Raw genomic sequence first — 27,415 nt, forward strand, 5'->3', positions numbered from 1 at the left:
ATTCAGTCAGAGTGCACGTATAGAAGGGATGGTTAAGTCAAAAGCAAAAGGAAGGTATGATGTTTGAGAAATATTCAATGAATTACAAAACTTTAAACTATTCAAATGTTTTCTTTTTTATATAATGATAGCAGGCAATAATGGAAGTAACTAGCAAAGGGCTTGCTGTAACCTGTTTTAATGAATTTCACCGTGTATAATAGAAAGCTTGGAATCACTGTTCGAGACGAATTAGCCCTCCTTATCTCATTTGCCCGTTTGTCTGTTCTGCTGCAATGCAGTTGCATTCCTAAGAAATCTTGCATGCCCACAGAAAAGTCAAGGGGAAAATAGGGGCTTCAGATTCATAATAGTATTGTTGAGTGAGGAATTTCAACAATAAAGGTGCTTTCTCATAGCCATACAAGCATAATGAGAAAATGTAAACATTCCTGAGAAATCCAGTATTTTATTGTATCAGTGGTGTTGGCCTTTCGTTCTTCATTATTTCTAGCACCGCCATTAGGCAGGACTTCTCGCCATTCCTGTCATCACTGATCCCATGAAGGAAACAGAGGTGCTCAGACAAAGGGAGTGCTGTGAGCATCAGTTTCCTCTTTGGGGATGGGGAAGATCCTTGATAAGATCTCATTGCAAACAGATGATCATGTAATATAAATTGCTATTATAAAAGCCCATACTGTACTTGAATTCTTTTTTTAATAAAGAGCATTCATTTTAAAACAACCCGGCAGAATTATCAGAAATTGTGTTAGAGGAGTAGTTCAATAGAATCTAGACCCTAATGCAACCTTCAGCAAATCACCGACTCTAAGGGCTTGAGTTTTCTCATCTAACCAAAAGGAGCCATGTTTTGAATACCCAAAACACATCAATATTTCTGTGCCTTTTTTAAAACCTACCAGGCTATGAATTATTTGTGAGGTTCTGTTACTCACTTACTTTGACCTTAAAGTTCAATGGATGTGTCTGCTCTCATCATATGCCTTACTTTGCAGCCAATTAGAATATAAAATTTTAATATGAAAATAATTATGAATTGTGAATTCTTTTAATTCAAAAGACATTTTAGATTTTGAATGCCCTATTCCAAATATTGCATTAAACATGAACAAATTAAATTGTTTCATTTTCCATACTTTTGTATTTCATATTGTATGGTATTTTTTTAATGACTCTAAAGTCATAATACATTACTACATTTTAAATCCCAACAGTTTACCTTTCTTAACCCTTTTGCTTTCACTATATTTCAGTGACACAATCCCTTTTATTGGGGACAGAAGGAATCAAATACTTGCTTAATACCTGGAAATTAATTTGAAATCTGAGACCATATCAGATCTTTTGGCTAAACTAGCATTTCCTGACTACTTCAGATTTTCTGGGTTGTCTTGCTGGAGAGGGTAAATTTAACCACCTCACACCAGGCCTCATCGTTGCCCCTTTCTTTAAGTACTAGTAGGTACAAGTCCTTCTACCCATCTTTGTTTTGCGATTCAAGTCACTGGATTCACTGTGACCATCTGGTACCTTTACAGGAACACACGACACAAGAAAATGAAAACAATGTGTGTAACTATTGAACAATTAGACTTACCGCACTGGAGATTCATTTTCTGTCTCAAAGATAATACAATTAGACGTCCTGATCAACAAAACAAGCAAGCAAGCAAAATATAACCAGAGACATTGAAAGTAAGAACACACTGACAGTAACCAGTGGGGAGGTGGGAGGGAATAATGGGGGGAAAAGGGAGGAGGGTCATCAAGGAACACGTATAAAGGACACATGGACAAAACTAAATGGGGGTAGGATCAGGGGTGGGAAGTGGGGATGGCTGGGGTTGGGGGGAGTGGTGGAGGGAAAATAGAGACAACTGTACTTGAACAACAATATAAAAAGTTAAAAAATAATAATAAATAAATAAAATAAAATAAAGTTAAAAAATACAATTAGTTTCATAGACTAAATAATGGCTTCTGGGCTTTACAGGGGAGAAAGCCAAGAAACGACGGCATTAGCAGTGCACAGGAACCTCTCTTTCTAAACACAATACTTTAAATTTCAAACCAATGTAACCGATAAGGTAGGATATTTACAAAATCAGAAGCCCAAGATTCTTTGCAGAACTAAACGTCCTGATTTGAGGTATTTCCGGGTAATTAGATGGTGACACCTATTGTCCAAATGTATCACTGCAGCCTATCTTTTTATACATCTATGAGCACGGGGTTGAATAAAGTTGGCAAAGTCCTTAGTGAAAAATTAGGGGGTTTATCTGTTTATGATATTCACATTGTGGATGATTTTAAATTAGATAAACATACCTCACACATATAGCTATATTGCTCTTAGACGTTGTTGTGTTCAAAAGGTATGTGTGTGGGGATGTACATATATGTAAAGTGAAAGGATGCTCATTATTAGCATTCGGTTATTCTTCACTTTGCAGAGGAGGGGAAACACTGTGAAGTGGAAAGGCCAACAGCTAAAAGGAATCTTAGATAGTTGGTACCAAACTGTCCATTGCCAAAAACAGTAGATTTATTATTGGAAATGATTGTAAAGTGATTAGATTGATTTTTACACATAATTTATGAAATTAATCTCAGTGCTTTTCAGTTATCCCAAATGTCAGGAACCTGGCTATTTAAGTTTCTATAGTCTTTAAGTTGCCAGTGGAAATAAACTTAATTTAAAAATGGAAAACAGGATTAATTTAAGAAGCAGGATAGGAGTTCTAATAGCCCTAAATAGTAAGAGGTCTGACGGGAAAAGTCCAGCTATTTTTCATATAACGAGAATGGTTTGCATGACATTGATGTAACCTGACAGCCAAGGAGAGTGGACTGGAATGTGCATGTGTGAACAATGACAACTTCACTCTACTAGTCAGTGGGGGCGGTAGATGCCGTTGAGTGAGTATGTGTGCTGGCCATCGCATTCAAAATGAGTGAGTAGAGCAAGGAATCTGCATGAAATTTTGCATTAAGCTTGAGCATTCCACCATGGAAACTATTCAGATGATTCAGAAGTCTTTTGGGGACAATGTAATGAGTGCAGCACAAATAAATTTGTGGCACAAATGCTTCAAAGATTGTCGAGAATTTGTTGAAAGTGATCCATGTTTTGGAAGACCTGCAACAAGCAAAGCACCTGAGAATGTTGAACTCATCCGCCCTACAGCCCGGATTTGGTGCCTTGCAACTTCTGGCTTTCCCGAAAACTAAAATCACTTTCAAAAGGGAAGAGATTTCAGACTGTTGATGAGATTCAAGAAAATATGACAGCACACCTCAAGGAGAATCCAATAAAGGATTTTGCAGTGGTTTGAACAGTGGAGGGGACTCTGGGAGAGTTGCGTGAAGTCCCGAAGTGCCTACTTTGAAGGCGACTAAGGTGTCATTGTCCTATGTACAATGTTTCTTGTATCTTGTGTCTTCAATAAATGTCTGTATTTTTCCATATTACATGCCTGGATACCTTCTGGACAGACTTCCATTTTTTTTTTTTTTTTTTTACTCTATTGCCACACTTCTAATTTGCTTGGAGGAACTCGTTAACTGATATATACAAATGTTCCATGACAAAATCCATAGAACAGTCAATAGTCTCAATGTTCCTATTAGTTATATCTCCACGGTAGATTTCTTGACCAACTTTTTGTTTTCATTTCCAATTTGCTGAAATGATTTTTGCCACCTGGAAACATTACTGTCTTGAATCAGTGCAGATCTTGGGGTTTGTCTGCATAAAACCACACTGTGCATCGACCTATATGGGTTCTAAGGGAACTATAAATGGAGAGCAATCTAAAAGCCAAGTGCTCATCCATTTGAGATTAATTGCATCTTTCAGGTCACTAATTCATACCCTACTGTCCCAGGAAAGTTAATTTATTTCCCATGAGTGACCACTTGACTCTGCAAAGGTATTTTAACTCGCCCAGGATTAATACAGGACAAATCTTATTACCGTAACTCAGTTACAATGCAGTAAACATAGTTGGCCCTTCTCTTTCTCAGCCTGTTTATTCCGGGCCAGAATTAAGTCTTCTTTTGACCCTATTAGTGACTTAACTCAGTTCAAGTGACTCAACTCTGAATCTGGTAATTTTCAATTAAGATTGTCTCACATTAGAAAGATCACATGCCTGTAAGGAAATGACAAATGGATCTCCTGGACCTCTGTAATCCAATAGGAATGTTGAGAATAAAATTCTTCTCAAAATATTGCTTCGTCTAACGTTAAGGCCCTTAGTCACAGTTTTAAAACAAAATGAAGAAATAAAAAATAGCAATCAATGAACAGTAACCACACAGAATCAAAGGCAAAAACATGCAACAAAAAATGATGAATAATCAAGGCCCTTGTTTAACTCTGAAAGTGCTGGTCTCTCAGAGTGCTCAGCAGTTGTACCCTTTCCAACCTCAGTAGGTGTTCATATGTTTACAAATTTTAGTTGGTAGTGTATTAAAGTTCCTCTAGAATCTCACCGTTAAAAATAATTATTGTTTGATAACAATGTTGTCACTTACATAGAGTCACCAGCTTTAGCGAAGGAAAATAGAGGGCACTCAGATAAATTGAATTTCAGATAAAAAGCAAGTAACTTTTTAGTATGTTTATGCACCATGCACTGTTTGAGAGGAGGGCAGTGTAGGACACTGAACACACTGTTCCAACTGTGCTGCAGTTGTAAGACGGGCTGAACTAATGTGAGACTAATTGGGGATCTCTCTATATAAGGTTTTCAGATTAAAGTGGACACCGAGACAAAGTTCCACTTTGACCCCCTCAGACCTGCATTACTGTTCTGAACTGTCTTACATTTGTCAAAGTCTATTACTGAACATCGGTGTGACGGGCACTGTGCTGAAGCATTCTTCCCGTAACAAAACTGGACCTTTGGCAGGTACTTCTTCGCGAAGTTTTTGACAAGATGGCTTTTTATTCTTCAAAAACCGCTAAAAATTCAATGTACAGCAAAATGGCTAGGCTATAAGTACAAACTAGTAGAAAGACAAATACCATATGACTTTACTCATAGGTGGAATCTAATGAACAAACTGAACTAACAAGGAAACGAGAGACAGACTCCTAGGTGGAGAGCAGGCTGACAGCTCTGGGCAGGGGCCTGGGGAGGGGGGAGAGATCCAGCAAAAAAGAAAAGGACTCACGGACAGGATAGCAGTGCGGTGATTGTAGGGGTGGGAGGGAGGGGCATGGATACAGGTGGAAGGGTGTATAGGAAGGATAAATGGTAATGGAAAAAATACATTAAAATGAAGTTATTAAAAAGGTTTAATGCCTTTTAAAAAACAGAATAGAACACTAATCATACAAGGGGGAACATTTGATTAACTATTACAATTTACAAAAAAATTCCCTATTTTTGTATCATTAAATTGTCACTTGTTTTAAATATAGGAATATTGTCCTTTATACTAGACTGTGTAGGAAGTTGTGAGTTAAATACAATCTTACACAAAACAAAATTAAAGCCGTTAGATCCTCTATTTTTATATAGGGCAGTAAGATCAAAGCAGACCGTAGCATTGCAGCCTTGCCTGTCTAGCCTGTTTTCATTGTAAGGAAGCACATTTGATGACTCTGGCATTTCATGTAAATATACTGAAGTAGAATTGCAAATGTGACAAAAATGAACATTTCATGAAATAATCAAATTTGATAAGACAACCATTAGATTAATAATTAAAGAGGGATACAAGAATGACTTAATATTCCTAAGGAACTCTAAAAGAGAATGATTTAACTATTCAAGGATTGAGAAGTTGTTGGAAAACTCTTTAAGCTCTTGGCAAAATTGATCATGTTATAAAAATGTAAATATGTCTAATAATATAATAGAAAAAATGAAATGCTCTGCAAACTTGATGCTTTAATTGAATAATTACAGTTAAAATTACACCTAAATATTTGAAAAGAAAAACCATACTTTTGTTTCAACTTTTCATACTTTTGTTTCAACTTTTGTTTCTGACGTAGTTACAGTAAATTTTAATTCCCTTTTTAAAAAGTGGATTCAGTGTAAGGATCTTTATATGGTACCAGTTGTCTTTGAATAGACCTAGTATGGCTTTAAGAGTGGATTTTGTTGTAGTTTAAAAAAACATTTCATTGAAGCATAATATACTTACACAAAGTGCACATAAATGTACAATTTGAGTTTGCACAACTAAATTACCCAACAGTCTACACCGGAATTCAGAAAAAAGAACACTGAGGACACCCGGAAGCCCCCTTGGCCTTCCTTCTGGTCACGACCCTTCCCCTCCCAAGGGTAAGCATCGTCCTGATGTCTGTCTAGCAGCATAGATGTGTTTTGTGCTTCACAGGAATGGAATGATATAGCAAGCACTCTTTTGTATTGGTTCTTTCACACAACCTTTATTAGTGTCGTTGTACTGCTAGTCACAAAGCATTCCTTTTCATTATACATCTCTCCCCATATATAGCCCACTATGTGAGTATGCCACAAATATATCCATTCTAGTGCTGATGAGCACTGACTAGTACCCACCAGTCCTAGTCTGTAATCAGTACTTGGGCTGCTGCATACAGACTTATATGTCTTTGGTGAGCAGATGTATTTCTGCTGGGGCTACGCTTCAGAGTGGAATTGTTAGGTTCTAGAGTATGTTAAGCTTTAGAAATGCGTTTTCCAAAGTGTTCATACCATTGATTCCCATCAACCTCAGTTATAGTTGGCCTACATCTCTGTAAACACTTAGTTTCTCCTATTTCATTTTAGACACTGTGGGAACATTTCGTGGTCTGGTATTGCGGGTTTATCCAGCATTTCTGATGATTAAGTAGAACACCTTTTCATGTTTATTGGCCATTTGGATAGCTTTCTTTGTCTTCCATTTTTCTCATTTTTCTGCTTATAGTTCTTTATATAAATATTTTGCATGAGTCCTCTGGTCACACACATGTATAGCTAGATTACTGTATGTCAATGTCAGCTATATTGGTTGCCTTCTTCGTGTCTTTCATGAATTAAAAATTCTTAATATAATACAATTAATCAGCCCCTCTCCCCCCCCCCCCCCGTATGGTTAGCATGTCTTGCTTTTTAAAAATACTGCCTACTCTAAGGTCACAGGGGTCTTTTTTTCCCACTAAATGCTTTGTTTAATCTTTCACATTGAATTTGCAATCCACTCGGAAGTAATTTTTATTTATTGTATAAGGTAAAAGCACAAATATTCTTATAGGAATACCCAAATGGCCCCGTAATATACTGAAAAGATCGATCATCCTTTCCTCACTGCACTGCAGTGTCACCTTTGGCATAAACCAGGTGAGCACTACTTATATGCAGGTCTGTTTTTTGGACTTTTTCCCCCATTCATTGGTCTATCCTTATGCCAGTATCACTGTGTCTTAATTACTATAGCTTTACAGTAGCAACACGGTTTTAGGTGATTATAATTTCCAGTAAAATGACTGGAAGTCAAATGCTCAAAGCCTGAATTGAATCTTCCAGATACTTAGGTTGTAGCTTACACCTCTTCCACTGACACAAGGTGGGGCGGGCAGACTAAACCTTATGCAAGTTTAAAATGTCCTGGCTCGTAATGAAGAGATGAGCAAGAAGACTGGTGCTGTGTTTAACTTTTGTAGAGAAGTGGGTCCCTTCTTGCCAAGTCTGGAGCAATTTAAACAACAAAAAATACAGAAGAATTGTATACAAGTATATAATCAAGTGTAAAATAGTGTGTCAACTAAGTGCTATATAAATGAAGAAATAGGATTGTCAGGACACCTGGGTAAAATTTTTTCCAGATAAACATTTTGCTGTCCAGGGAAATCTTGCGAAGTCTGAAGATACTGTCACAACTAGGGGTTGTTACTGGCATGTGGACAGCAGAGGCCAAGAACGCTGTGAACCATGCTACGACGCACGGGCCTACTCCCACACAGAGTTCTGTGGTTGAGAACATCAATAGTGCCAACATGGGTGAATCTGGCTTTGGAGCAACAAGCACTCTTATAAGAAGGAAAAAAAATTGAGTTCAAACTAAAAGTAAAATTTTGTTCAAATGTAAGGATTATTTATATTGATGTTACAAATGACAGAAGCCTGAGAACATGTTTTAAACTTGAAGCCAGAGAACAGCACTCTTTGAAGTACAGCATCTATAATTGAATTTTTAGATAAATGTTTAAGTTTTCAAAGAAATTCAGAGATTGAAGAGTTCAGTGAATAATTTCCAGTTTATGCAATGTGGCAATATTAGTTAATCTGGAAGTTCTTTTAGCTTAAATCCTGCAACTCCTTGATATTTTAAGTCACTCAAAAATTTCTTGATAATGACCCTAAGAGTATACATATATGAATCGCTGCCACGTTCCAGGGCTGCGTCTTAACACCAGCTATATGCATTAGGCCTGCACCTGTATTTCCTAAAAACATATACATATTTAAAATATTTAAAGATTTTATTTTTAGAGAGAGGGAAGGGAGAAAGAGGGCGAGAAACATCGACGTGAGAGAGAAATAGCGACCGGCTGCCCCCCGTAGGCAACCTGCCTGGGGACCAAATCCACAACCCTGGCATGTGCTCTGACCAGGAATTGAGCCAGTGACCTTTTGCTTTGCAGTGCGATGCCCAACCAAACTGCACAGGTCAGAGTGCAAAAACATTTTTCTGTGACAAGTCTAATATCAATTTCAATAGCTCAGTCTTATTTTAAAAAGTAGCAAATTTATGTTTAAAATGAGTAATTTTACAAATTCAGTCTTTAGGGGTCCTAATCAAGTAAATATGGTATTTTCTTACCACATAATAATCAATCGCTTTCTACTGTTATCAGTGAAGAGTCCCTTGGGTACATTTAAATGTACATGCCAAGGTACATTTAAATCTTGCCATGACATTTCAGGAAACAAATTTTAATTGGCAGTTTACTGCTTCTCAATGCTGTCTCTGAAAATTCTGTTAGAAAGCAAGATGATAAAATGAGGGTGAGGCAAAGCAGTGGACGAAATAATTCTTTGTTGTGGGAGCTGTCCTTTGCACTGCAGGATGTTTATCAGCATCCCTGGTCTCTACCCACTGGATGGCTAGAGCACCAGCACCTCCACAGCTGTGACAGACAAAAAGGTCTCCACATATTGCCAATTCAGCCTGAGGGGCCAAACTGCCCCAACTCAGGTGATCAGTAATTATGCACAGTAAGGGTTAATCTCACATTTTTAAAAGTGAAACTGCAAAAGTGAACATACTGTTTTATATCTATAAAACATCAAAACAGGCAAAACCAACTTATGCTGTAGGAAATCAGGATAGTGGTTGCCTCTGGGAGGGGCAAGTGGGAGGAGACACCTGGAAGGCAGCAGGATACGCCTCTCAGGAGCCTGTGGTGTTCTGTCTCGATCTGGGTGTCGGTTACACAGATGAACATGTATCAAGCACTTACGTCATGTGCCCTTTTCTGCACGTGTATGCACGGTATGCGCACACACGATCGGCCCTCTGAATCCACGGGTTTCATATCCTCCACTGGGGACTGAGAACACTATTTTCAATCCACGCTTGGGAATCCATGGATGCAGAAGGCCAACTGTATGCATTCTTATGCTCTTTTATATAAGAGACTTGGGCATTTGCAAATTTTGTTTGGGAGGGCATTCTGGAACCAATTCCCCCATGGACACCAAGATAACTGTACTCTAATACATTTTTGTCAAAATATTATAGGACTTACTACTTCATTTTTTCATAATGAATAAAAACTTTTTAGCTCCTACTCTGAGTCATAAGCAACACTTATTATCAAGCTATGAGTTAATTAAGCAAAGAATTTGAAATAAAGTTGTAAATTGAATGAAAAATTTGGTCATCTTCACGTATTCCTTTTAAAAACGGATTTAATTGAAAAAATCCACTTCAATTAATTCATTTGGTAGAAGTTACTTGTTCTCCTGAGATTTGTCTCTTCCTACTGGCAAAAGCCTCAAGAATGAAAGGTGATTTTTAAAAAAAGTTAAAAAAACTGCAAAAGCTAACTGTCACAAATGAGGCACTGCTGTAATGGAGCAGTTTCCATCTATTGCTACAATTGCAGAGATATGACTTAACAGCTGAGGCGTAGTTCGGTCTCAGAATAATCTACGTTTATTTTGCAACCCAGGTGTTAAGAATTATTATTATTTTTTAGTATGTGTAAGGATGATACACGGAAGCCTTTATTCATAAAGATGTATTACCCTTATTCTTCTTTTCCTGCATGGGCATTATTTCAAAGTAATAGTCAGACTGGTACAAGAATATAGAAAAAAATCAGGGAAAGTTAAATCTACACTAAATTTAGAATTTTCAATTGCATTCATTAATAAAAACATTAAAAAGATTAGTATCTTTTTGTTTCTTAGAAGTCTTAAGAACTACATTTTAAAAATACTGCAATAAAATACATAAGTAAATGTATAATTTATTTTTGGAGAAAATAATTAAAACTAAGGTTTTTCCAATAAAGGGGAGAAATAACAACAGAGATCATACCATGGTTACATGTTAATTACCACATTCTGTACAGCTTGGATATGCTTAACATGTATTCATTGACAATATCAACTTTTGAGATTTAAAAATCACAAACTCTTGCCAATGTTGTAAATTCATAAATGTTGAAATAAATACCCTAGAAATAAGTAAAGTTTAAAAACTGAAGCCTTTGACAGTGTTTACAGATCAACCCAAGTGACAAGTACAAATAGTACAGCAAATAAATTGGCATTACTACTAGTTTCCACTTAATTTCTTCATAATATGGCTGTCTGGCGTTGCATTCGTGAAGATACTTCCTACAATCACGTGGGTGCCCCAGAGATTATGCCGAATCACTTTACAGCAGCCAAGATCATCAACAGAGAATCCTAAATGTCGATAGCGTTCATCTGTTTCAAAAAGAGTGTTGTTTGTATATGGTCCAAAAAACTGAAGGGAATAAAAAATGATGTATTTTCATTAAAAAAAAGAAATGGAGTAATAATTTCATGCAAAAATAAACACATATTTTAATACTCCAAATATTTAAAAATTCAAATAAGCAGTAACAAGGTCATGTGAAACACTTCAACTGCCCTAACACCTCCTCTCCCCCCAATGACTGTGCGTGCTGGAAATGTGAAATGAATGATCTAGCCAATTTCGTGTAATCTAGAACCAAATGTGTAGTATTACACCAACTTTAAAGATGGGATGAACCGTAGACAGTCATCTATGGTTTACCTTATCATTTTTAAGAAAAGGAAACTAAAGTCCAGAGTCAGTTCTTCATTTTTACTCTACATTCTATCTTACTTGACTTTGAGAAGAAACAGTACACATTCCTATCTTAAGATTCAAAACAAATTTATCACCATTTTTAATGAAAAAATAAACCCAGAATTTAAAATGTGACAATGTGGTTCAGTTATTTTCAAAATATAACTTTATAAATGTTAATTTCTAAAATGTTACTTTTCTAATATTTCTTACTATCCATATTATCTTAATTCAAAAAATAATTTTCCTTTCTTTTCTATTGATAACTAATATTAGTTATAATATACTCAATAGTTATAAACTATTGATAACTAATTTTCTAAAGAAACTATTGATAACTAGTTTTCACTAACAAACAGCAAACACACTAAGTCAATGTAAATTAAATAAGGAGAGAAATAGCTTTTTATTTGTTTTAATTTAAAAAATTTTAAGTGATGGAGAAATTTAGTGTGAGTGACAGAGGTCCCTCCAAGTTGTGAATGCAACTGACTCACAGTGGTACTTCTCTGGGTAAAATTACGAGGTCTTAAAAAAGTCTTAAATGATCTATTTTTACCAAGGTTATAGTTACAAACAATTTCACAATAGAAATCACTCCTACTTCAAATTACACAATCTGGTTCGTATTTAATTACTTACTGCCAAACCAGATGAGGGGTCAATAAAATCAGCCCAATAGCCTTCGGCTCGAAGAGCGTAGCATATTTCCTTAGCACCACTGATGAACTGCACAGAAAAAGACACAAACAATATGCTCAAGATAGCATTACTACACATTTCTATTTTTAATACATTTTTAAATATCTTTTGCTTCAGCTAGAGAACAGTAAGATTAATAGAAAATTAAAACTGATAAGACTGTAAAGTCATTGATTATTTTAGCCATTTTAAAAGATTAATAGTTCATATAACATTTTAATTTCTTTCAAAAAGTCTAAATTGTGTATTTTCTTCTAAATTATTTCTTATTTTGGGAACCATTTCTAATCAGTCCTGTGCTATTAATTCTTCAATTTATCATGAATTATAAGCTATAGTTGTTATTTTACAACACTATAGAAATGTTAGAAATATGTTAAGAAAAAATAAGATATTCATAGTAAAAAGATCCAATTCATTCATTAACTTGAATAAACATTGTTTAAAAAGATATAGTTGTTTGCGTGTCCTTCAAAAACACAGCTCTCCATTCACAGTCATGAAATACTTCTGAAAGGGCACACAGAAATAATAGGATAAATGGATAGATGGGGTATAGGGATGGAAAGGATGCTTACTTTTCATTATATACCCATTTCTTTTGTAGCGTATAATCATTACACACCATATGCGTGTACCACCTATTCAAAATCATGGTCTCACCATCTTAATTCCTGTCTTTATTAGCTTTATCAGAAGCCTAACCAGTAAAAAAGACGGTGACAAACATTACGACCAGATTAGAATGTTAAAAAAAAAAAAAGACAAATCATAAATGTTTAAAATCAAGAGGTCAGAGTTCCACTTTCAGCCATAACAGTAATAGGTACCAAACTTGTTACCTGCTGAAAACTATAAAACTGACAAAAATATGAGGCAACTGCTTTTAGACTCTGAACAAGTCAGACAAAACTGTAATCTTTGACAGAAGGGAAACAGATGAGGTGCTCCCCATTTCTTCCGGTTGTATCTGGGGACACCTTATTGTCACAGGACAAAGAAGTGGATTCCAAGCAAAGATGGTGTCCCTGACCCGAGGCAGTAGCAAACTAGAATTATGGACTGCTGAAGCATCTGGAATTTGCGAGCAGGGTACTGGAGAAGAGGAAGACGAGCCAACAGGGCTCCTGGCAGTCTGCAGGGCAACTCAGGTCTTTTTACCAAGAGCTGAGCTGTGCAGGCACATGGTGAGATTCTGCACGGTGGCCTAGCAGAAAGTGACAGCTGAGAGCTGAATGGTGACACCTGGGTTTGTGCAGTGCCAGGTAACATGGATTTCTGAGCACCTCTGACTTCATCTGAGATCCTCAAAAGTCAAAGCCTTAGGAATATGGGCCATATCCTTAATAAGGGATTAGTAAACTACAACCCAAAGGCCAAACCCAGCTGCTGCCTGTTTGTATAACAAGTACAGTCTTACTGGAACATGACCATGACTGTTCACTTATATACTGTCTATCGTTGCTTTAACAATACAAGGGTAAAATTGAGTAGTTGAGACCCTTTGGCTTACCAAGCCTAACCATGTTTACTCTCTGGCTTGTTACAGAAAAAGTTTGTTAACCCTTGTTGAGAGGTACACAGTTTAAGCTAACTATTTTCTCCTAATGAAAAACATACTTTTTACATTATCTTCATATTTAATATTTATACTTATTTAATTAATCCTCATTAATTCCTAAAAATAGGAAAACTACTGAATATGATCAAGAAAAGTCACTAGTATATCAACGTCATGCAGAGATGTGCTATACCCAAAACCGTAAGAGCAAAGCAATACCATCAGCTGTTTATGAAGGTTAATTAAAGGAATCCCAAATTATTACAAAAAGAACCACTTTAGATATTTCTCTTAAGATTTCTATTTGTCAAGAGCAAACACCGACATCTGCTGGAAAAATATGGAATAGATGTAAACCATAAAACGTAAAATACCCACTTGGACTGTAAAATGTATGTGGTTCTAAAATAATTACTAACATATCTAAAACAGGAAAATCTCTTGTTTCTCCCATAGAAAATAAAACAGCTCAGGCATTACAAAATCAAAAATCACAAGATAAAGCAGGTCTCCATCTAAAAGCCCTGAAACCGGTTACAGACAACTGACTGCTGTCATGGGGTGAGTATCACACGGGGGTCAGAATCTTCGATCAAAAATTAAAACCGTGGATGCAATGCACACACGAGAGCTCTCTAGTGACTAAGTGACAGCGATGTAAGTATGAACTTTGTAAATATTACCTTGAAAATATTTATCGAGTTAATGCCTATTTAAATTTCAACTCTCTCAGTTTGGATTAACTATCACATCAGAAACACTATCTTGTGCCTCTGTAATTTCCTCGCTAAGCAGCACATAACTTGCTCATGACTGTTATGTACTGTATGAAATTTATTACCACAGCGCTACGTGGGACTTTTAAGTACTATAAAGTCATCATCACACAATACTGTGAAGTGTGTAAAATATATTTTTAAAAATGAAGAGAACTACCATCCAATCCTAAAGAACATATAAAGTAATTCCTAACATTATGCGGCATAAAATTAGTAACGGTAATTTGTGAATGATAGTTAGCTAAGGTTCCTCAGGTGAATTATTCCTAACTGGTACCGGCACAGGAATGTTTCTTTCTATCTTGTAGACAACATAGTTGGTACAACCCAACATCAAAGTCTTAAAGAAATAATAACGTAATTTATAAATTTCAGACTTTACATTATGTCTTATAATTTCTCAGGTTATTAAAAATGAAAAGAAATGCTAATAACCAGGGTAAGGTAGGGTAAGAGTATATACATGAAGATAATCTTTTTGGCAAGCAAATTGGCAGCATTTATCAAAATTTAAAATGATTATACCCTTTAATTTAGAAAGTCTCAATTTAGGAATCTACAGATATAAGTGTGTACATAAAAATATATGTACAAATATATTCACTGCCTGTAAAAGCAAAAGTTTGGTTTTCAATTTACGAGTTACTAAGAAAGAAATTTAAGTAGCTTAAACTTATGGCTTGACCATGTAATGCTATACAATGCAGATTTTACAAAAAATGAAATCTATCTACGTGTAATGTTATGGAGAGATGTCAATACATATCCCCAGGTTAAAAGCAAAGGACAGAAAAAAAATGAGAGTATATAGTTTTTTATGGTTATTGTACTGTACACAGTTACCATTTACTCCTTGAAGAAAGCTGGTATAATTTTCACTTTCTATTTGCTATGCTTTAAAGAGAGAGAGAAGAGAGATGGGTATGAAGAGTTTCCTTTTTTGTTTTTATCTTATTTTCCTAAAACAAACCTAAATTCCAAAAAATTAAGCAAAGTATTAAACAGAATCTTTGTGGTTCAAAATTGTGGCATTGTTATCTTGGAAAAGATGGAAGTTCTTTAGTACTGAAATAAGTTAGCAGAAAATAAAGGTTAGAAAAGACACTCAACATTTTGAAGCATTGATTCATTCCTATTTAAATAAGGTCATAAAATTAAATTGTCACCAACTGAAAGAATTACCTTTTCTAAGAGTATTTCTCTTTCATTTTCTACCTCCTCACTCCAAATAGTCATATCGTTCTTAGTTTTCTGTGTTACAGTCAGAATCATTAGTTTGTTGGTGGTCACTTCTGGAAACAGTGATTGAAAATCTATAAATAAAATAAGAATAAAAGTTCTAGGGAGAAAATAATTTGGTTTTTAAAAGAGAAGCAGTGCATAAAAACACTTCTTTAGAGAAATGATTAAATTACTGTGATACCAAATTAGGTTTATAAATGCATATTATTTTTTAAAAAGATGTCTTAAACTTGATTTTGGTTCATTTCTGCTCTTGTTGGACGAACTGAAGTATTACTCATAACATAACGTCTTATAATTTTCGCATAAAATTTATTATTAAGGCTTCTTATGATTACGTATCAGTTCATGAAAATATAACTGTAATAATCACAGAGGACTAGAATGACTTCAGGGAAAGCTACAGAAAAAAAGTTACTAAAAATTCTACTATTCCTATCTAACGACAGCATGAAGTCAGGGGACATTGAATGTCTCTATCTTGGCCATGCAATCATATCCCTCCAGACACAGTAAAATATTAAGTAAACAAAAGCATTATAATTCTTATGGACCACATTATTCAACACATTAAAAAATCAGTGACATTATCTAAAACACATTCTTGTAAAATGCAGAGAAGCACAACATACCTCTTCGCAGCAATTCTGGACATGTTTGGATTACACACTCTACTCTGGCACTTTCGAAGTATGTTTCTGCACTGTTAACTTCCTGTGCAACAGGTGCATCATTACCCTAAGGGGAAAAAGAAATATAAGTAAACAAAATATGGAGTTCAAACACCTTGCCTGTTGTGAACTTGTCTTCCGTAGAAGGTTTTTTAAATAATCCTAATCTAACTACTGCTGAGGTGATAGTTTTCTCTTACACACTCAAATTTTCTCTATGATGAATACAGGATCTGAAAATTCTAAAAAACGTATCTAAATAAAAAACTATGAATATATAAATATACTGACATAACAGGACTTGATATGAGTAGAAGTTGGCTTAAAAATTAACTAAAATACAGTAATTGTGTCATCAATATAATCTCATAATATTTTGTGGTATCTAATTATCTTTTCTTTCATTCTGTAATCTGTAAAATGGGGACAATTACACTAACTTACAAAATAACATCACTAAATATACAGCCTCTCCTATAGGAAGAACTTTGAGGCTTTTATTCAAATGAAATTTACTGGGCGCCTACTATAAATCAGACAGTATAACAAAAACAGCCATACAGAGGGAACAAAATCCAGTCTTCACTATGAGGTATGTTAGAGTTAGTAGAGGCATAATAGCATGAACAAAGAACTGCAATCCAATAGGAAACATGCTACGGAGTTATGAAGAAAGTCTTCCAGCAGTACAGATAGGGAAGAAATTTGCTTTGCTGGCAGAAATCAGGAAAAGATTGAAATCATCATATTTGAGCTACATGTTAATTAATGTATATGTCTGATAGGTAAAAAACAGATGGAATATATGTTAGGAATTCAAGAGGAAAATCAGTTGAGGAAGAAAACAGTACAAAAAGATTCAATAGTCAAGGAGAATGGTGTACTTAAAGTATGTTGTGAATGGGGTGCAGAGAAAAGTAGGAAGTGTTGGGAGGTCAGGTGAGAAAGACAAGAATCATAATCATGGAAAGGCATTTTATGCCACATTAAGAAATTCTGACTTTATAAACAATGAGGAATAGCAAGAGAACATATAAGAAGCTAATGCTAGTATTATTGCGGAGATGTACAGAAATGAGTAGAAGCAGGTATAGATTAGTAAAAGCCAACTTATCAATCCCTTACTGCTTTACACATACTTTCACATTCAATCCTCATAAATTTGTGGGCCAAAGATTATTTTTATCCCCATTTTACATATAAAGAGATAGAAGCTCAGAGAGATAAGTTGTTTTTTTCAAGGTCAAAAAATTAAGTAAATGCAGAGCTAACCTTTGAACCTAAGACTTATCCTTCCTCCATAGTCCATCATACTACAATGTCTCAAGGAAGCTAGGTAAGGTAAAGTAGCCTGGAACTCTGGCAATATTAGTGAAAATTTAAATGGGCACAAATAATTCAAGAGTTACTTCAAAAGATAAAACAATGAGATTTCATTACTATTTATGGGGGTATGGTAGAGAGAGGAGTTGAGGTCAGCAGTATAATTTTTATCTTGGGACAGTGGGACAATAGCTAAGTCATTTAAATTACTGATAATATGGGAGTAAGGATAGGTTTTGAGAGGAAAAAATAACTAATTCAGTATTAGACATGCACAGTCTGGGAACTTGTGAGATATCCAGATAAAATGTTTGACAAGCAGATAGAAAATATAGAACCAGAAATGACAGAAATAGAAATACTATGTTAGAAATGATAATAACAAGCCTGTGAAAGGAAGCCAAGGGAGTAAGTGGCCAGGAAGTAATTTAAATGAAAAGATGAAGATCAGAAATGTATGGGAAATGTTATGTGATTGACAGAGGAGGAGCCAAGAAGACTGAGAAGGAATTAACTGAGATACAAGTCAGGGGAGGTCAACTGTATCCCAATTCCAAATTATCCGACATAACCCATTATAGTTATAAGGGGTTGTTGCTTTTAATAATATGATTTTGATTAAAAACAATAAAACTCAGCCTGAAATTATGTAGAAATGTTAAAAATAACAAGATCCAGGGGCTTGACAGAAACTCTGAATTACACATAGCTTTCCACTTGACTGGGCAATGAAGCAGTAAGAGTTTAAAATTTCATTAAAAAAATCTTTCGGGAATTGTATTTAAAAAGAACTGTAAGTTTTTCTTTTTAGACTACTGTATCTGGAGAATTTCAGAGATCTCAAAATTTTAAGTTTTTAAATAGCTAAAGGAGTATAAAACTAGTAGAAACACAGTCCGTATACAAACGATAACTGCAATTTATAAAAGTGAAAAACAGGCAATCTAAATTTCTAGTAATAATGAATGCAATATGAAAAATAAAAAAATACCATATTTTGACATGTATAATGCGCACTTTTTTGTCCAAATTTTTGAGGGAAAAATAAGGATGTGTGCATTATGCATAGGTAGTACTAATTCCTTATCTATGTTTTCAATTCTTTTATTTATTCTTATGCATTAAAAGTGTAACTTTAGAAAGCAATAATGATATCCATACACAAAATAATACCCTGGAATACAATAATTGGTTTTGTTTCTAAATATAAATAAATAAAAAACTGAATTAAAAAATTAAAATGAAAGTTTTTTTTTCCTGGAAGTTAGGGCCAAAAACGTGGGTATGCATTATACCCGGGAGCACATTATATGCAGCAAAATATGATAAATTTCCAGTAATAAAGAAGTAAGTGAATTATCTATAATTGAGAAAACAAGCAGTTATCAAAAAAGAAATTTTTGAAGAATTATTTAATTACCTAAAAAAGACTGTAATCTGAAATAAAAAAATAGCAGTGTATAGAGGAAATGCCAACTTTTAAAAATCTATTTATGTTGTTTTTGGGTACATTGGAGTTAAATATTTTTCTTTACTTTTCAATGAAAAGTGATGTTTATAGTGATCAGAAATTAATATAGAAGTAATAATTAGAAAAACAGAATATATGATCTTAACAATTTACCTGAAATTCATTCACATATTGTGCCATCACAAACTCATGTCTTTCACTTGATAAAGGTTCTGCTAGAATATCAGGTAAAGTTTTATGAACCTGGCCTTTCTTCTGTGATATGGTCCCATTGATGTGACAATCAAAACCTATGTTCCCAGGAAGCTGGAATCTCTGATCCTGAGGCCCAAATGGTCCCATAACTTCATCAGGCCATACTGTTCGAGAACCTGAAAAGAGACAAACAAAAACATGAATCATTTTCCTCCTTAGCAGTCAAGTGTACTGGTAGACTAAAGAAATAAATGCTCCTCTTAAAATCAGGCATTTTTTACCTAAATGATAGATTTTTGAAATTTGCTTTCCTGTGTTAGTATAAACTAGTTTCAAGTTACTTCCTAAATATTAATCAAAGCAACCAGTTGTCAGCTCCCAGGCAGGTCCATTATTAGGAAAAAGGTTTAATAAAGTACTGTAATCCATACTATATAAGGCTTGATAGTCATTAAAAAGAATATAGTAAATCTTCACTGACTGAACGAAATCCAAGACATATTACATTAAAAGAAAAAGCTAAGCCAAAGGAATAACATGACGTTCATTTGACATTGAGAACATTGTATTTACGTTTATATATATATATATATATATATATATATGTCATTTATATGGCATTCAGACCTTTATATTTATGTTTTTAAATTCAGGGAAAATAAAAAGATCTGAAAGGAAACATCCAACTCAATAGGGGTTACCCTTGGGGAGGAGCATGGAGCTGCTGCCCCCTGGTGGCACAAAACATTAAGAGGCTGGGGAAAATCCTGTATGAGCCAACACGACATAATGCCCTGCTCACCAGCCACATGAGTTGACATGGATTAAAAAGAAGAGACCACATTATTTTATTCACTTTTTAAAAATACCCTAAATTGTAAAAAATTAAAAAGATCCAGAAAAGAATAAAGTAGAAAACCAAACAAAGAAATACTCAAGAGTAGATTTTTGTTTACAGAAAGGGACAACTGCTGAAGACATCAGCTGGCAATAAAAATATTTATTAAAAACTATTTTTTTAATGTTCTGCCCAGAATGAGTGACTAAAAATGGCCATGTCAACATGGCTGCTCCATCACTAGACAGTGTCACCATATCCCTCTTCTACACCTATGCCAAACACCATCCAATAACCATGAAACTCCTTCCTCCTAAATTATGGGACACTGTCTCGTAATTATCAACCCAAACACTCTAGTCCAATACTTCTCAGAGTATTTAAGAATCATTGGAGATCTTGTAAAAATTCAGATTCTGATGTAGAAGGTCTGGAGTTAGGCTCAAGACTCGTCATTTCTAACCAGTTCCCAGATGACAGTGATGCTATTAGTCTGAAGACCATCTTGACAGACACTGATGACTGGAGTCAGGTCACCAAGTAAAACCTATTAGCTATTTTTGAACAAGATGGGTTTTAAACACTGTCCAGATCTAACTGTCTCTTGAAAGAAATAAATATCCCATGTTAACAGTGAATTTGAGCATAATTTCATGGTGACTGGTAATTTAGGTTTTCTCTTCCAGGAATAGTCTGTTCATATAATTTTTAAAATTTTTGTTTGGTTTTCTATGGGGTTGTCTTTTACTTATTGGACTATAAATTTTTTATATATATATTCAGGATACAAACCCTTTATATATTCTGAATGACAAATCTTGCATTTATGTTACACATATGTTTAGTCTTCAGATGAGTGGTCAGAGATGGAGTTATAAAACGGAGGCAAGAAAACTGGGGAAGGCTTTGCATGTCCAAGGAAACTTACATCACATCCTAAGTAATTTGCTGCACGAAACAAAGATTCTATGCCCAGTCCCTTCAGGATACATTAGGTTAAGTTCCTAAGAGCGCTCCCTTAATATTTTAGTGTGCATTATAAACCTCCAAGATAGGACTGTGGCATATAACATTTCTCGAATTTACCTAATGACATAACTTAATATATTTTTTTAGACCTTGAAAAATTTTCACAGCTTGGGGCCTGTTTGGGAACTGCTATTCAAAGTAGTGGGAGACAACTAAGGTTTATTAAGGAAGTAACATAATTAAAACATGTCTTAGAATGATTAATATAATAGTGGCGTGCAAGATGGATTAGAAGAAGCAGACTTTGTAGATAGTAGGTAAGTTATTGATTCAATAAACATACAAAGTGCCAACTATATTTAGGAAATTCAGCAAACAATAGCAAAAAGTAGTAACAGTTCAATAGGATTAAAGTATTTGTTTCAGGGAGGACTGTATGTTTTAAAGATAGAAAGAAACTAAAGTTGAAGAAAGTAAGCTTCATTCTTTCTTTTAATGTTGTAGCTTTCCAATATAAATGTTTATGCAGAACTTTTGAGTCTATATTCAATGTGGTAAACTCGACTTTAGAAAATATATTAAGACCTCAAGTAGAAATATAGAAAACACAACTCAAAATGTTTTGGGAAAATTTTAAGTAAAGCGATAACTTTTACTTACATATATCAGGAGGTGCAGTGGCCACATGAGACTCATCAGAACCTGAAGACCCAGCAGTTGAAAAGGCTTTGGGATTGACAACCCTTTTCACTAAAGAATAAAATCCCGGGAGATAGGAAACCAACCTGGCTCTGTTACAGAGCACCTAAAATGACACAAAATTAAAATTTTTTTTTTCTGGATATAAATGTTACACTTACATACACAGACCACCTCTGGCAAATCATCACACTGCAATGTATCTTTTAAAATCCATATTTATTCTACTACTGAGTACCTACCTTTTGACAAGCATTATGTATATTTACAATTTAAAAAATAAACACAAATATAAAAAACAAACAAGCAATAAGTTACTTGGATAAAAGTGTATGGCTTTTCCAATAAGGCCAGAATTAAGAGTGTCACACTAGAGAGAATGGGAACCTCTAAAAATTGCCCTATGTAGCAGCACTAAAAAGGTAGCCTAACTAATAAGATTCTTTTATTCTCAAAACATGGAACTTTCAAAACCTTTCCTAGGATCAAAACCTGTTTATTTTCTAATTCTTCTCTCCTTTCACTGCTATAAGTTGTGCGAATTATCTCCCATGCCATCTTTCCTCTTGGTTTTATGGCAATGTCCGCTTTCTTTCATTTTAGCAATACCTATGTGGTACAGTTTCTGCTCCTCAGGTCATTTTCTAGACTCTGCCTTGTTACGATGAGTGATTATGTAAATGCATAAACTTTTAGCAAAATACCTGGGTGACAATAATTTAATGCAGGGGATGGGGAAACTGTAGTCAAACACAGTCTGCTGTTTTATTGTAACATCCACACCCATTTATTTATGTATTGTCTATGGCTACTTTCACACCACAGTGAGAGTTAAATAGTTGCACAAACACTCTATGGCCCACAAGCCTGAACTATTCACTGTCTAGCCCTTTACATTAAAAAAAAGTTGCCAACTCTTAATTTAGTGAAAAAGTGTAAGAACAAATATCATGTCATCTGTAAAATGCTAAAGACGTGAATAATTAAAAAATCCTTGGAAGCAGTAGACAAAAAGTTTCAGTATTTGTAGAAATAGCAGACATTTGCTGGGGAAGGTGACATTTCAGTGAGTGACTTTCTGAATCAAAGGCATGAACCCATAAGGGTATATTCAGTGAGTGACAAGCTTAGTGAGGGAGGGTATAAGGGATTGCAGTTAAAAACAATCTTGAAAGTTAACCCTTAGGCAACTATAAAAGACTTTGTATTTGACAGACAGTACAGGGCCTGTTACATCAAGAAAATAAATCAGAATTTTATTCTGTAGGAAGGGAATGGAGTAAACTGATAAAAACACGGGGTATTTTTAGGAATGTTCCATTAAGGACAGCATAGACAATAGATTGGAGTGGGGTTAGAGAGGTGGTATGAAAACTAGTTACCAGGATGTTGAAATGGTCTAGCCATTTGATACTTTAGAATGCATCATTTTTTTCCCTTTCAGATACTATTGTGAAATCCAGCCCATCTGTTCTTTCTTTATTTCTCATGATAAGTATAAGAGGATGTCTTAACTGGTAATACCACCTCTCTGGCATAGTTTCTTACTAATTTTACCCTCCCGTCCCTTACTCCACTCTATAGTCACATAAAAATATCTACCTCACATTTCCCGTATTTCTCTGCCTTCTTTTAGACTGTCAAAAGTTTTTTTCCCCCCTCTGCTAACATGCCCTTTTCCCTAACATTCTAAGCCTTAAATATTCCAACTCGTTCTTAAAGACCTGGAATAGAACCTCCTTTATGTGCCTCCTAAGTGTGAGGCATGTCTCCAGAATATTCTGCCCACCTGAAAATTTAGGCATCCTCCCTTGGGTCTGTAACCCAACCTGCCCAAAGAGACAAATTGGTAATTATTAGGCTTTTTACCTATTAGACAAACTCAGACTTTTAGGTGTTTCTATAATACTATAAATTTACCTTTACAATTGAGGACATTTAACAGATTGAATGTCTCATGATCTAAAAAAGCAATTTAAAATTTTAAATTTCAAAAATATTTGAACAAAGCTTGAAATAATAACAGGCTCAATAAGAGATTAGCTGAAAGGGGCAATATTAAATAATCAAAAGTGTTAGTTACTCTGGGCCAGGTCCTGTGCTAAGTGCTTTACATGTACTGTTTTACTTAATTTTAACAATGATTCTATATACCATTATTTACATAATAATTTAAGTATGATTATTAAAATATTATTTGTGATCCTTCACATTCACACTGCTTCACAAGCAAAAACAAATGGAAAAGATTATCTAAATTATTTTAGAAATTGCCTAATATTATTAACAACTATTTTAAAGATTTTATTTATTGATTTTTAGAGAGGGGAAGGAAGGGAGAAAGAAAGGGAGAGAAACATCAACGTACGGTTGTCTGTCACGCGTCCCCTACTGGGGACTTGGAGGGCAACCCAGGCATGTGCCTAGACTGGGAACCGAACCGGTGGTGACCCTTTGGTTCGCGGGCCGGCACTCAGTCCACATCAGCCAGGGCTAACAATTATTTTAGCCTCTAAGTATCAAGGCCAGTAGACTCTATTTCCATTTTTCTTGATGGTAAACTTTTAACAAGTTATATAATAAAATGTGAGTTTTGTTTCTAGCCTAAGCAAATCTAATCACTAAATTTCATTTTATTGGCAAAATATACCAGCATTTAATTTGCCCACTGAAAGTCACAGATGATGATAGTACTAGTTTGTTTCAAATGCTTACCCTTTAACCTGTATGATTCTCAAATCTTCTGTTGTAGAACTGCAATATTTTGTGCAAACTTGATAGATTTTATGACATTGGCTCAGCTGGTGAATATAATAATTAAAAGTTCTAGCCAATAAAATAGCCCCCAAATTAAAATACCCTGTTTATTTTAGTTTTAGGATAAGTATGTATTTTATACATGACTAAATTCAAGCAAACCTAGGACTCTAGACTTGTGAAGATGACAATCTACTAAGACTTAACTCAGTCTCTACCAAAGACTGAAATCTGGTCATCTATAAAACACATCCGTACGCACACACAGACATTTTTGTGTGGTCCACAGTGCAGACAAGAAATTTTAATTGGGTATCAACATTGAGAAATTGTGAGGTTTCACACCAAAGGTCCAGAGTTTTGGCTGTTTTTGAAGATCTGGAAGCACTGGATTAACATTCCCAAAAGGCACTAATCAGCAACAAATCACTGTAGGTAAGAAAGCCTGCTCCCTTTATGTAAGAAATGGGCATTTCAGTTTGTCAGAATCCCCACCAAGGCCCCTTAATCGAACCTGTCTAGCTACTGAAGTATGGACATTTATGACGTGTGTGCTAACTAAATTGTTGAAGGCCCACATATTTCATTACTAACATCCATTCAGCATTTACGATGCATATAAGCTAATGTAAAATTCTGAAAACATATCTGAATATCAAAAGTAAATTTTATTTTATACCACCTTCTTTCAAACAATAAGAGGATCTATAAAGCAGCTTTCAAATTGTTTCTCCTACTGAACTAATTCACAAAGCCAGGCCAATTACTAGCTCTATTATGATTAATGTCTCTCCTTTGACAGTGCCACCTGCTTCTTTGCAATGCTCCCCTTCTGTGGTTATGGCCTGGTAAAAATTCACCTTAAAACGTGGCCACGACTAGTGGTCTACTTTTACAACTTGTCCCTATCAGGTTCAATTACAGAAACACTGTGCCATCCTGGGCAACTGCCGCCATATGAATCTTCCTAACACAGCTCTGACTAAATCACCATGATTTAAAGAATAAAGTCTCAATTACTTAATTTGGCATTCAAGGCTCTCTATTACTCGATCAGAACTCCACAAACCGAAGTCATTTCCAGTAATTGCATCCACGTATCTTACACTCAGGAAGATAAAACTGGCTTCATGATTTCTGAAAGGGGGGTGTCTCTGAACATACCTCCTGTTCTTCCCACCTAAACCTTAGATTATCTAATTCTCATTTGTCTTTCAAAACTCAAGTTAAATGCTTCTCAGATTAAGTGATCCCAGGTCCCTAGTTTCCTCTCCCCACAAAGCTGAATCTGCACTGTACCTTCGGGTAGCTTTAAAAAAAAAAAAAATTACTCGCTACTGTTACCCTAGCTGTCTTCATTTCCGTCTTCTGTCCCTACTACACGATCTCCTCGTGCCAGGTAGGATGTGTCTGGTTAATCCCTGCAAGTTATAGCCACGAAATATCTCTGGCTTATGGCAAAACTCTCTCTTGCTCTTATTTTGTAGGATTTGGAACATTATTTGCTATACTAAAACTGCTAAAAACTTTCAGTTTAACTAAGAAAGGAATAAAAGAAGGCTTAAAAATAGACTAAATATTTACTGAAATGATGTCTTTTTAAAAATACTGAAAGGATGCTGGCTCTGAGGGTACTTCTAAGACAGAATTTGTACTAATAAGTACACGTCTATTAAAAAGAATGTGTTCAAACTACCTTGGAAGCACACCAACACTAACCTCTCACCCTTGCGGCCCTGGCCAGTTCTGATACATTAAGTCAGAGCTTTTCAACACTTTTCCATCTCTGGCGCACATAAACTAAAATTCTGCAGCACACCCAAAAATATATTTTTTGCTGATCTGACTACAAAAAGACAGGTATAATTTTTCTTTCTTCACACCCAACAGCTATTGTTGTGTCGGTTGTTGTAATTTTTTTTTAATTTGACAATCTGCAGGAAAAGAGGTCACTGCCCCTGACCAAACAGTCATATTGCATGTTTTAAAAATTCTTGCGACACACCTGTTGAAAATCGTTGCACTAAGTCTAAACAGGAAAAACATTATGCCACCAACACCGTCACAAACCCGTCCCTCCAACATTTCCTAACAAGTTCCCAAACTAGTATTTCACTATATTGTCTCTTAAGAGACTAAGTTACTCACATTGGCCATTTCTAGAGGAGAGGGCAGATGCAAAATATTTTTCCTTTCGTCGTTACTCCTGGAAGACAAAACAAAGCAGGCTAGTGACGGATTAAGCTTTAACAAAAGACAGCTCGGGGAAGTCAACTCTCTTCTACTTGCGTCCCTCAATGACCACGGGACCAAAGTCCAAGCTCTGCCCAAACCCGAGGCGGCCCGGACTCGCCCCAGCCCCCACCGGGCACAGACCCCCGCCCAGGGCCGGCCGGGCCGCCGCACGCTCTGGGTGCGCGCCCGCCGAAAACAAGTCGGACTAGATCGGGGAGAAATGGGGAGCGGCGGCCGGGCCACAGTCCAGAGGGTCGCGGCAGGCATTTCAACCCGCATCAGGGCTGCCTGACAACAGCTCCAAATAAAGGTTCGAGTTGAACAGAAGAATGAGGAAGCGAAAAGAGCCTGAAGCCAGAGTGACAGCAGGACTGGGGACAGAGACAAGGTGCTGTGGGAATAAGGGCAACATCGAGAGCTGTAGCCCAAAGACGGGCGAACTTGGAGGGGATATCGAGGGCGGAAACCACCCATACCAGTCGCCGCCGCAGCCTCCAGCTGTCCGGAAACCTGACTCTTCCCGCCGCGGTAATGGCGACGGCCACGGCAGCGGCGGCGGGGTCTTCGCGGGCGGTGACCAGGCTGGAGAAGTCGCTTCCGAGCGTATCGATGGGAAGGACCGTCGAACTGACGATGCGCACGCGCACAGTCATATTGGCACTTCGAGAC

At 35.7% G+C, this 27,415-nt stretch overlaps 1 protein-coding gene across 2 annotated transcripts; it reads right to left on the reverse strand.

Moving 5' to 3' along the window:
* Positions 1-10,448: 10,448 nt before the first annotated feature.
* On the reverse strand, positions 10,449-27,356 carry MMADHC (metabolism of cobalamin associated D). Of its 2 annotated transcripts, none has more exons than XM_024569686.3 (8): positions 27,223-27,356; positions 26,660-26,717; positions 21,716-21,860; positions 19,297-19,424; positions 16,221-16,326; positions 15,529-15,659; positions 11,947-12,033; positions 10,449-10,974 (listed from the first exon to the last, which is right to left on the reverse strand). In XM_024569686.3, exons 2-8 carry the CDS (start codon positions 26,666-26,668, stop codon positions 10,780-10,782), a joined length of 801 nt encoding a protein of 266 aa, XP_024425454.1. In that variant the 5' UTR covers positions 26,669-26,717; positions 27,223-27,356; the 3' UTR covers positions 10,449-10,779. The 2 variants fall into 2 exon arrangements, with proteins under 2 accessions (XP_024425454.1, XP_024425453.1); XM_024569685.3 differs by having other exon boundaries at positions 19,207-19,424.
* Positions 27,357-27,415: the final 59 nt, after the last annotated feature.

The sequence above is a fragment of the Desmodus rotundus genome, chromosome 2 (genome assembly GCF_022682495.2).
Source record: "Desmodus rotundus isolate HL8 chromosome 2, HLdesRot8A.1, whole genome shotgun sequence".
NCBI classification, from domain to species: Eukaryota; Metazoa; Chordata; class Mammalia; order Chiroptera; family Phyllostomidae; genus Desmodus; species Desmodus rotundus.

Excerpts from the sequence above, each read along its gene's own strand:
- MMADHC (XM_024569685.3), bottom strand. Across the intron at positions 19,425-21,715 it reads CACTGCACCTCCTGATATAT|GTTCTCGAACAGTATGGCCT; the intron begins GTAAGTAAAAGT and ends GTCTCTTTTCAG. Across the intron at positions 12,034-15,528 it reads GAGAAATACTCTTAGAAAAG|TTCATCAGTGGTGCTAAGGA; the intron begins GTAATTCTTTCA and ends TTTTCTGTGCAG.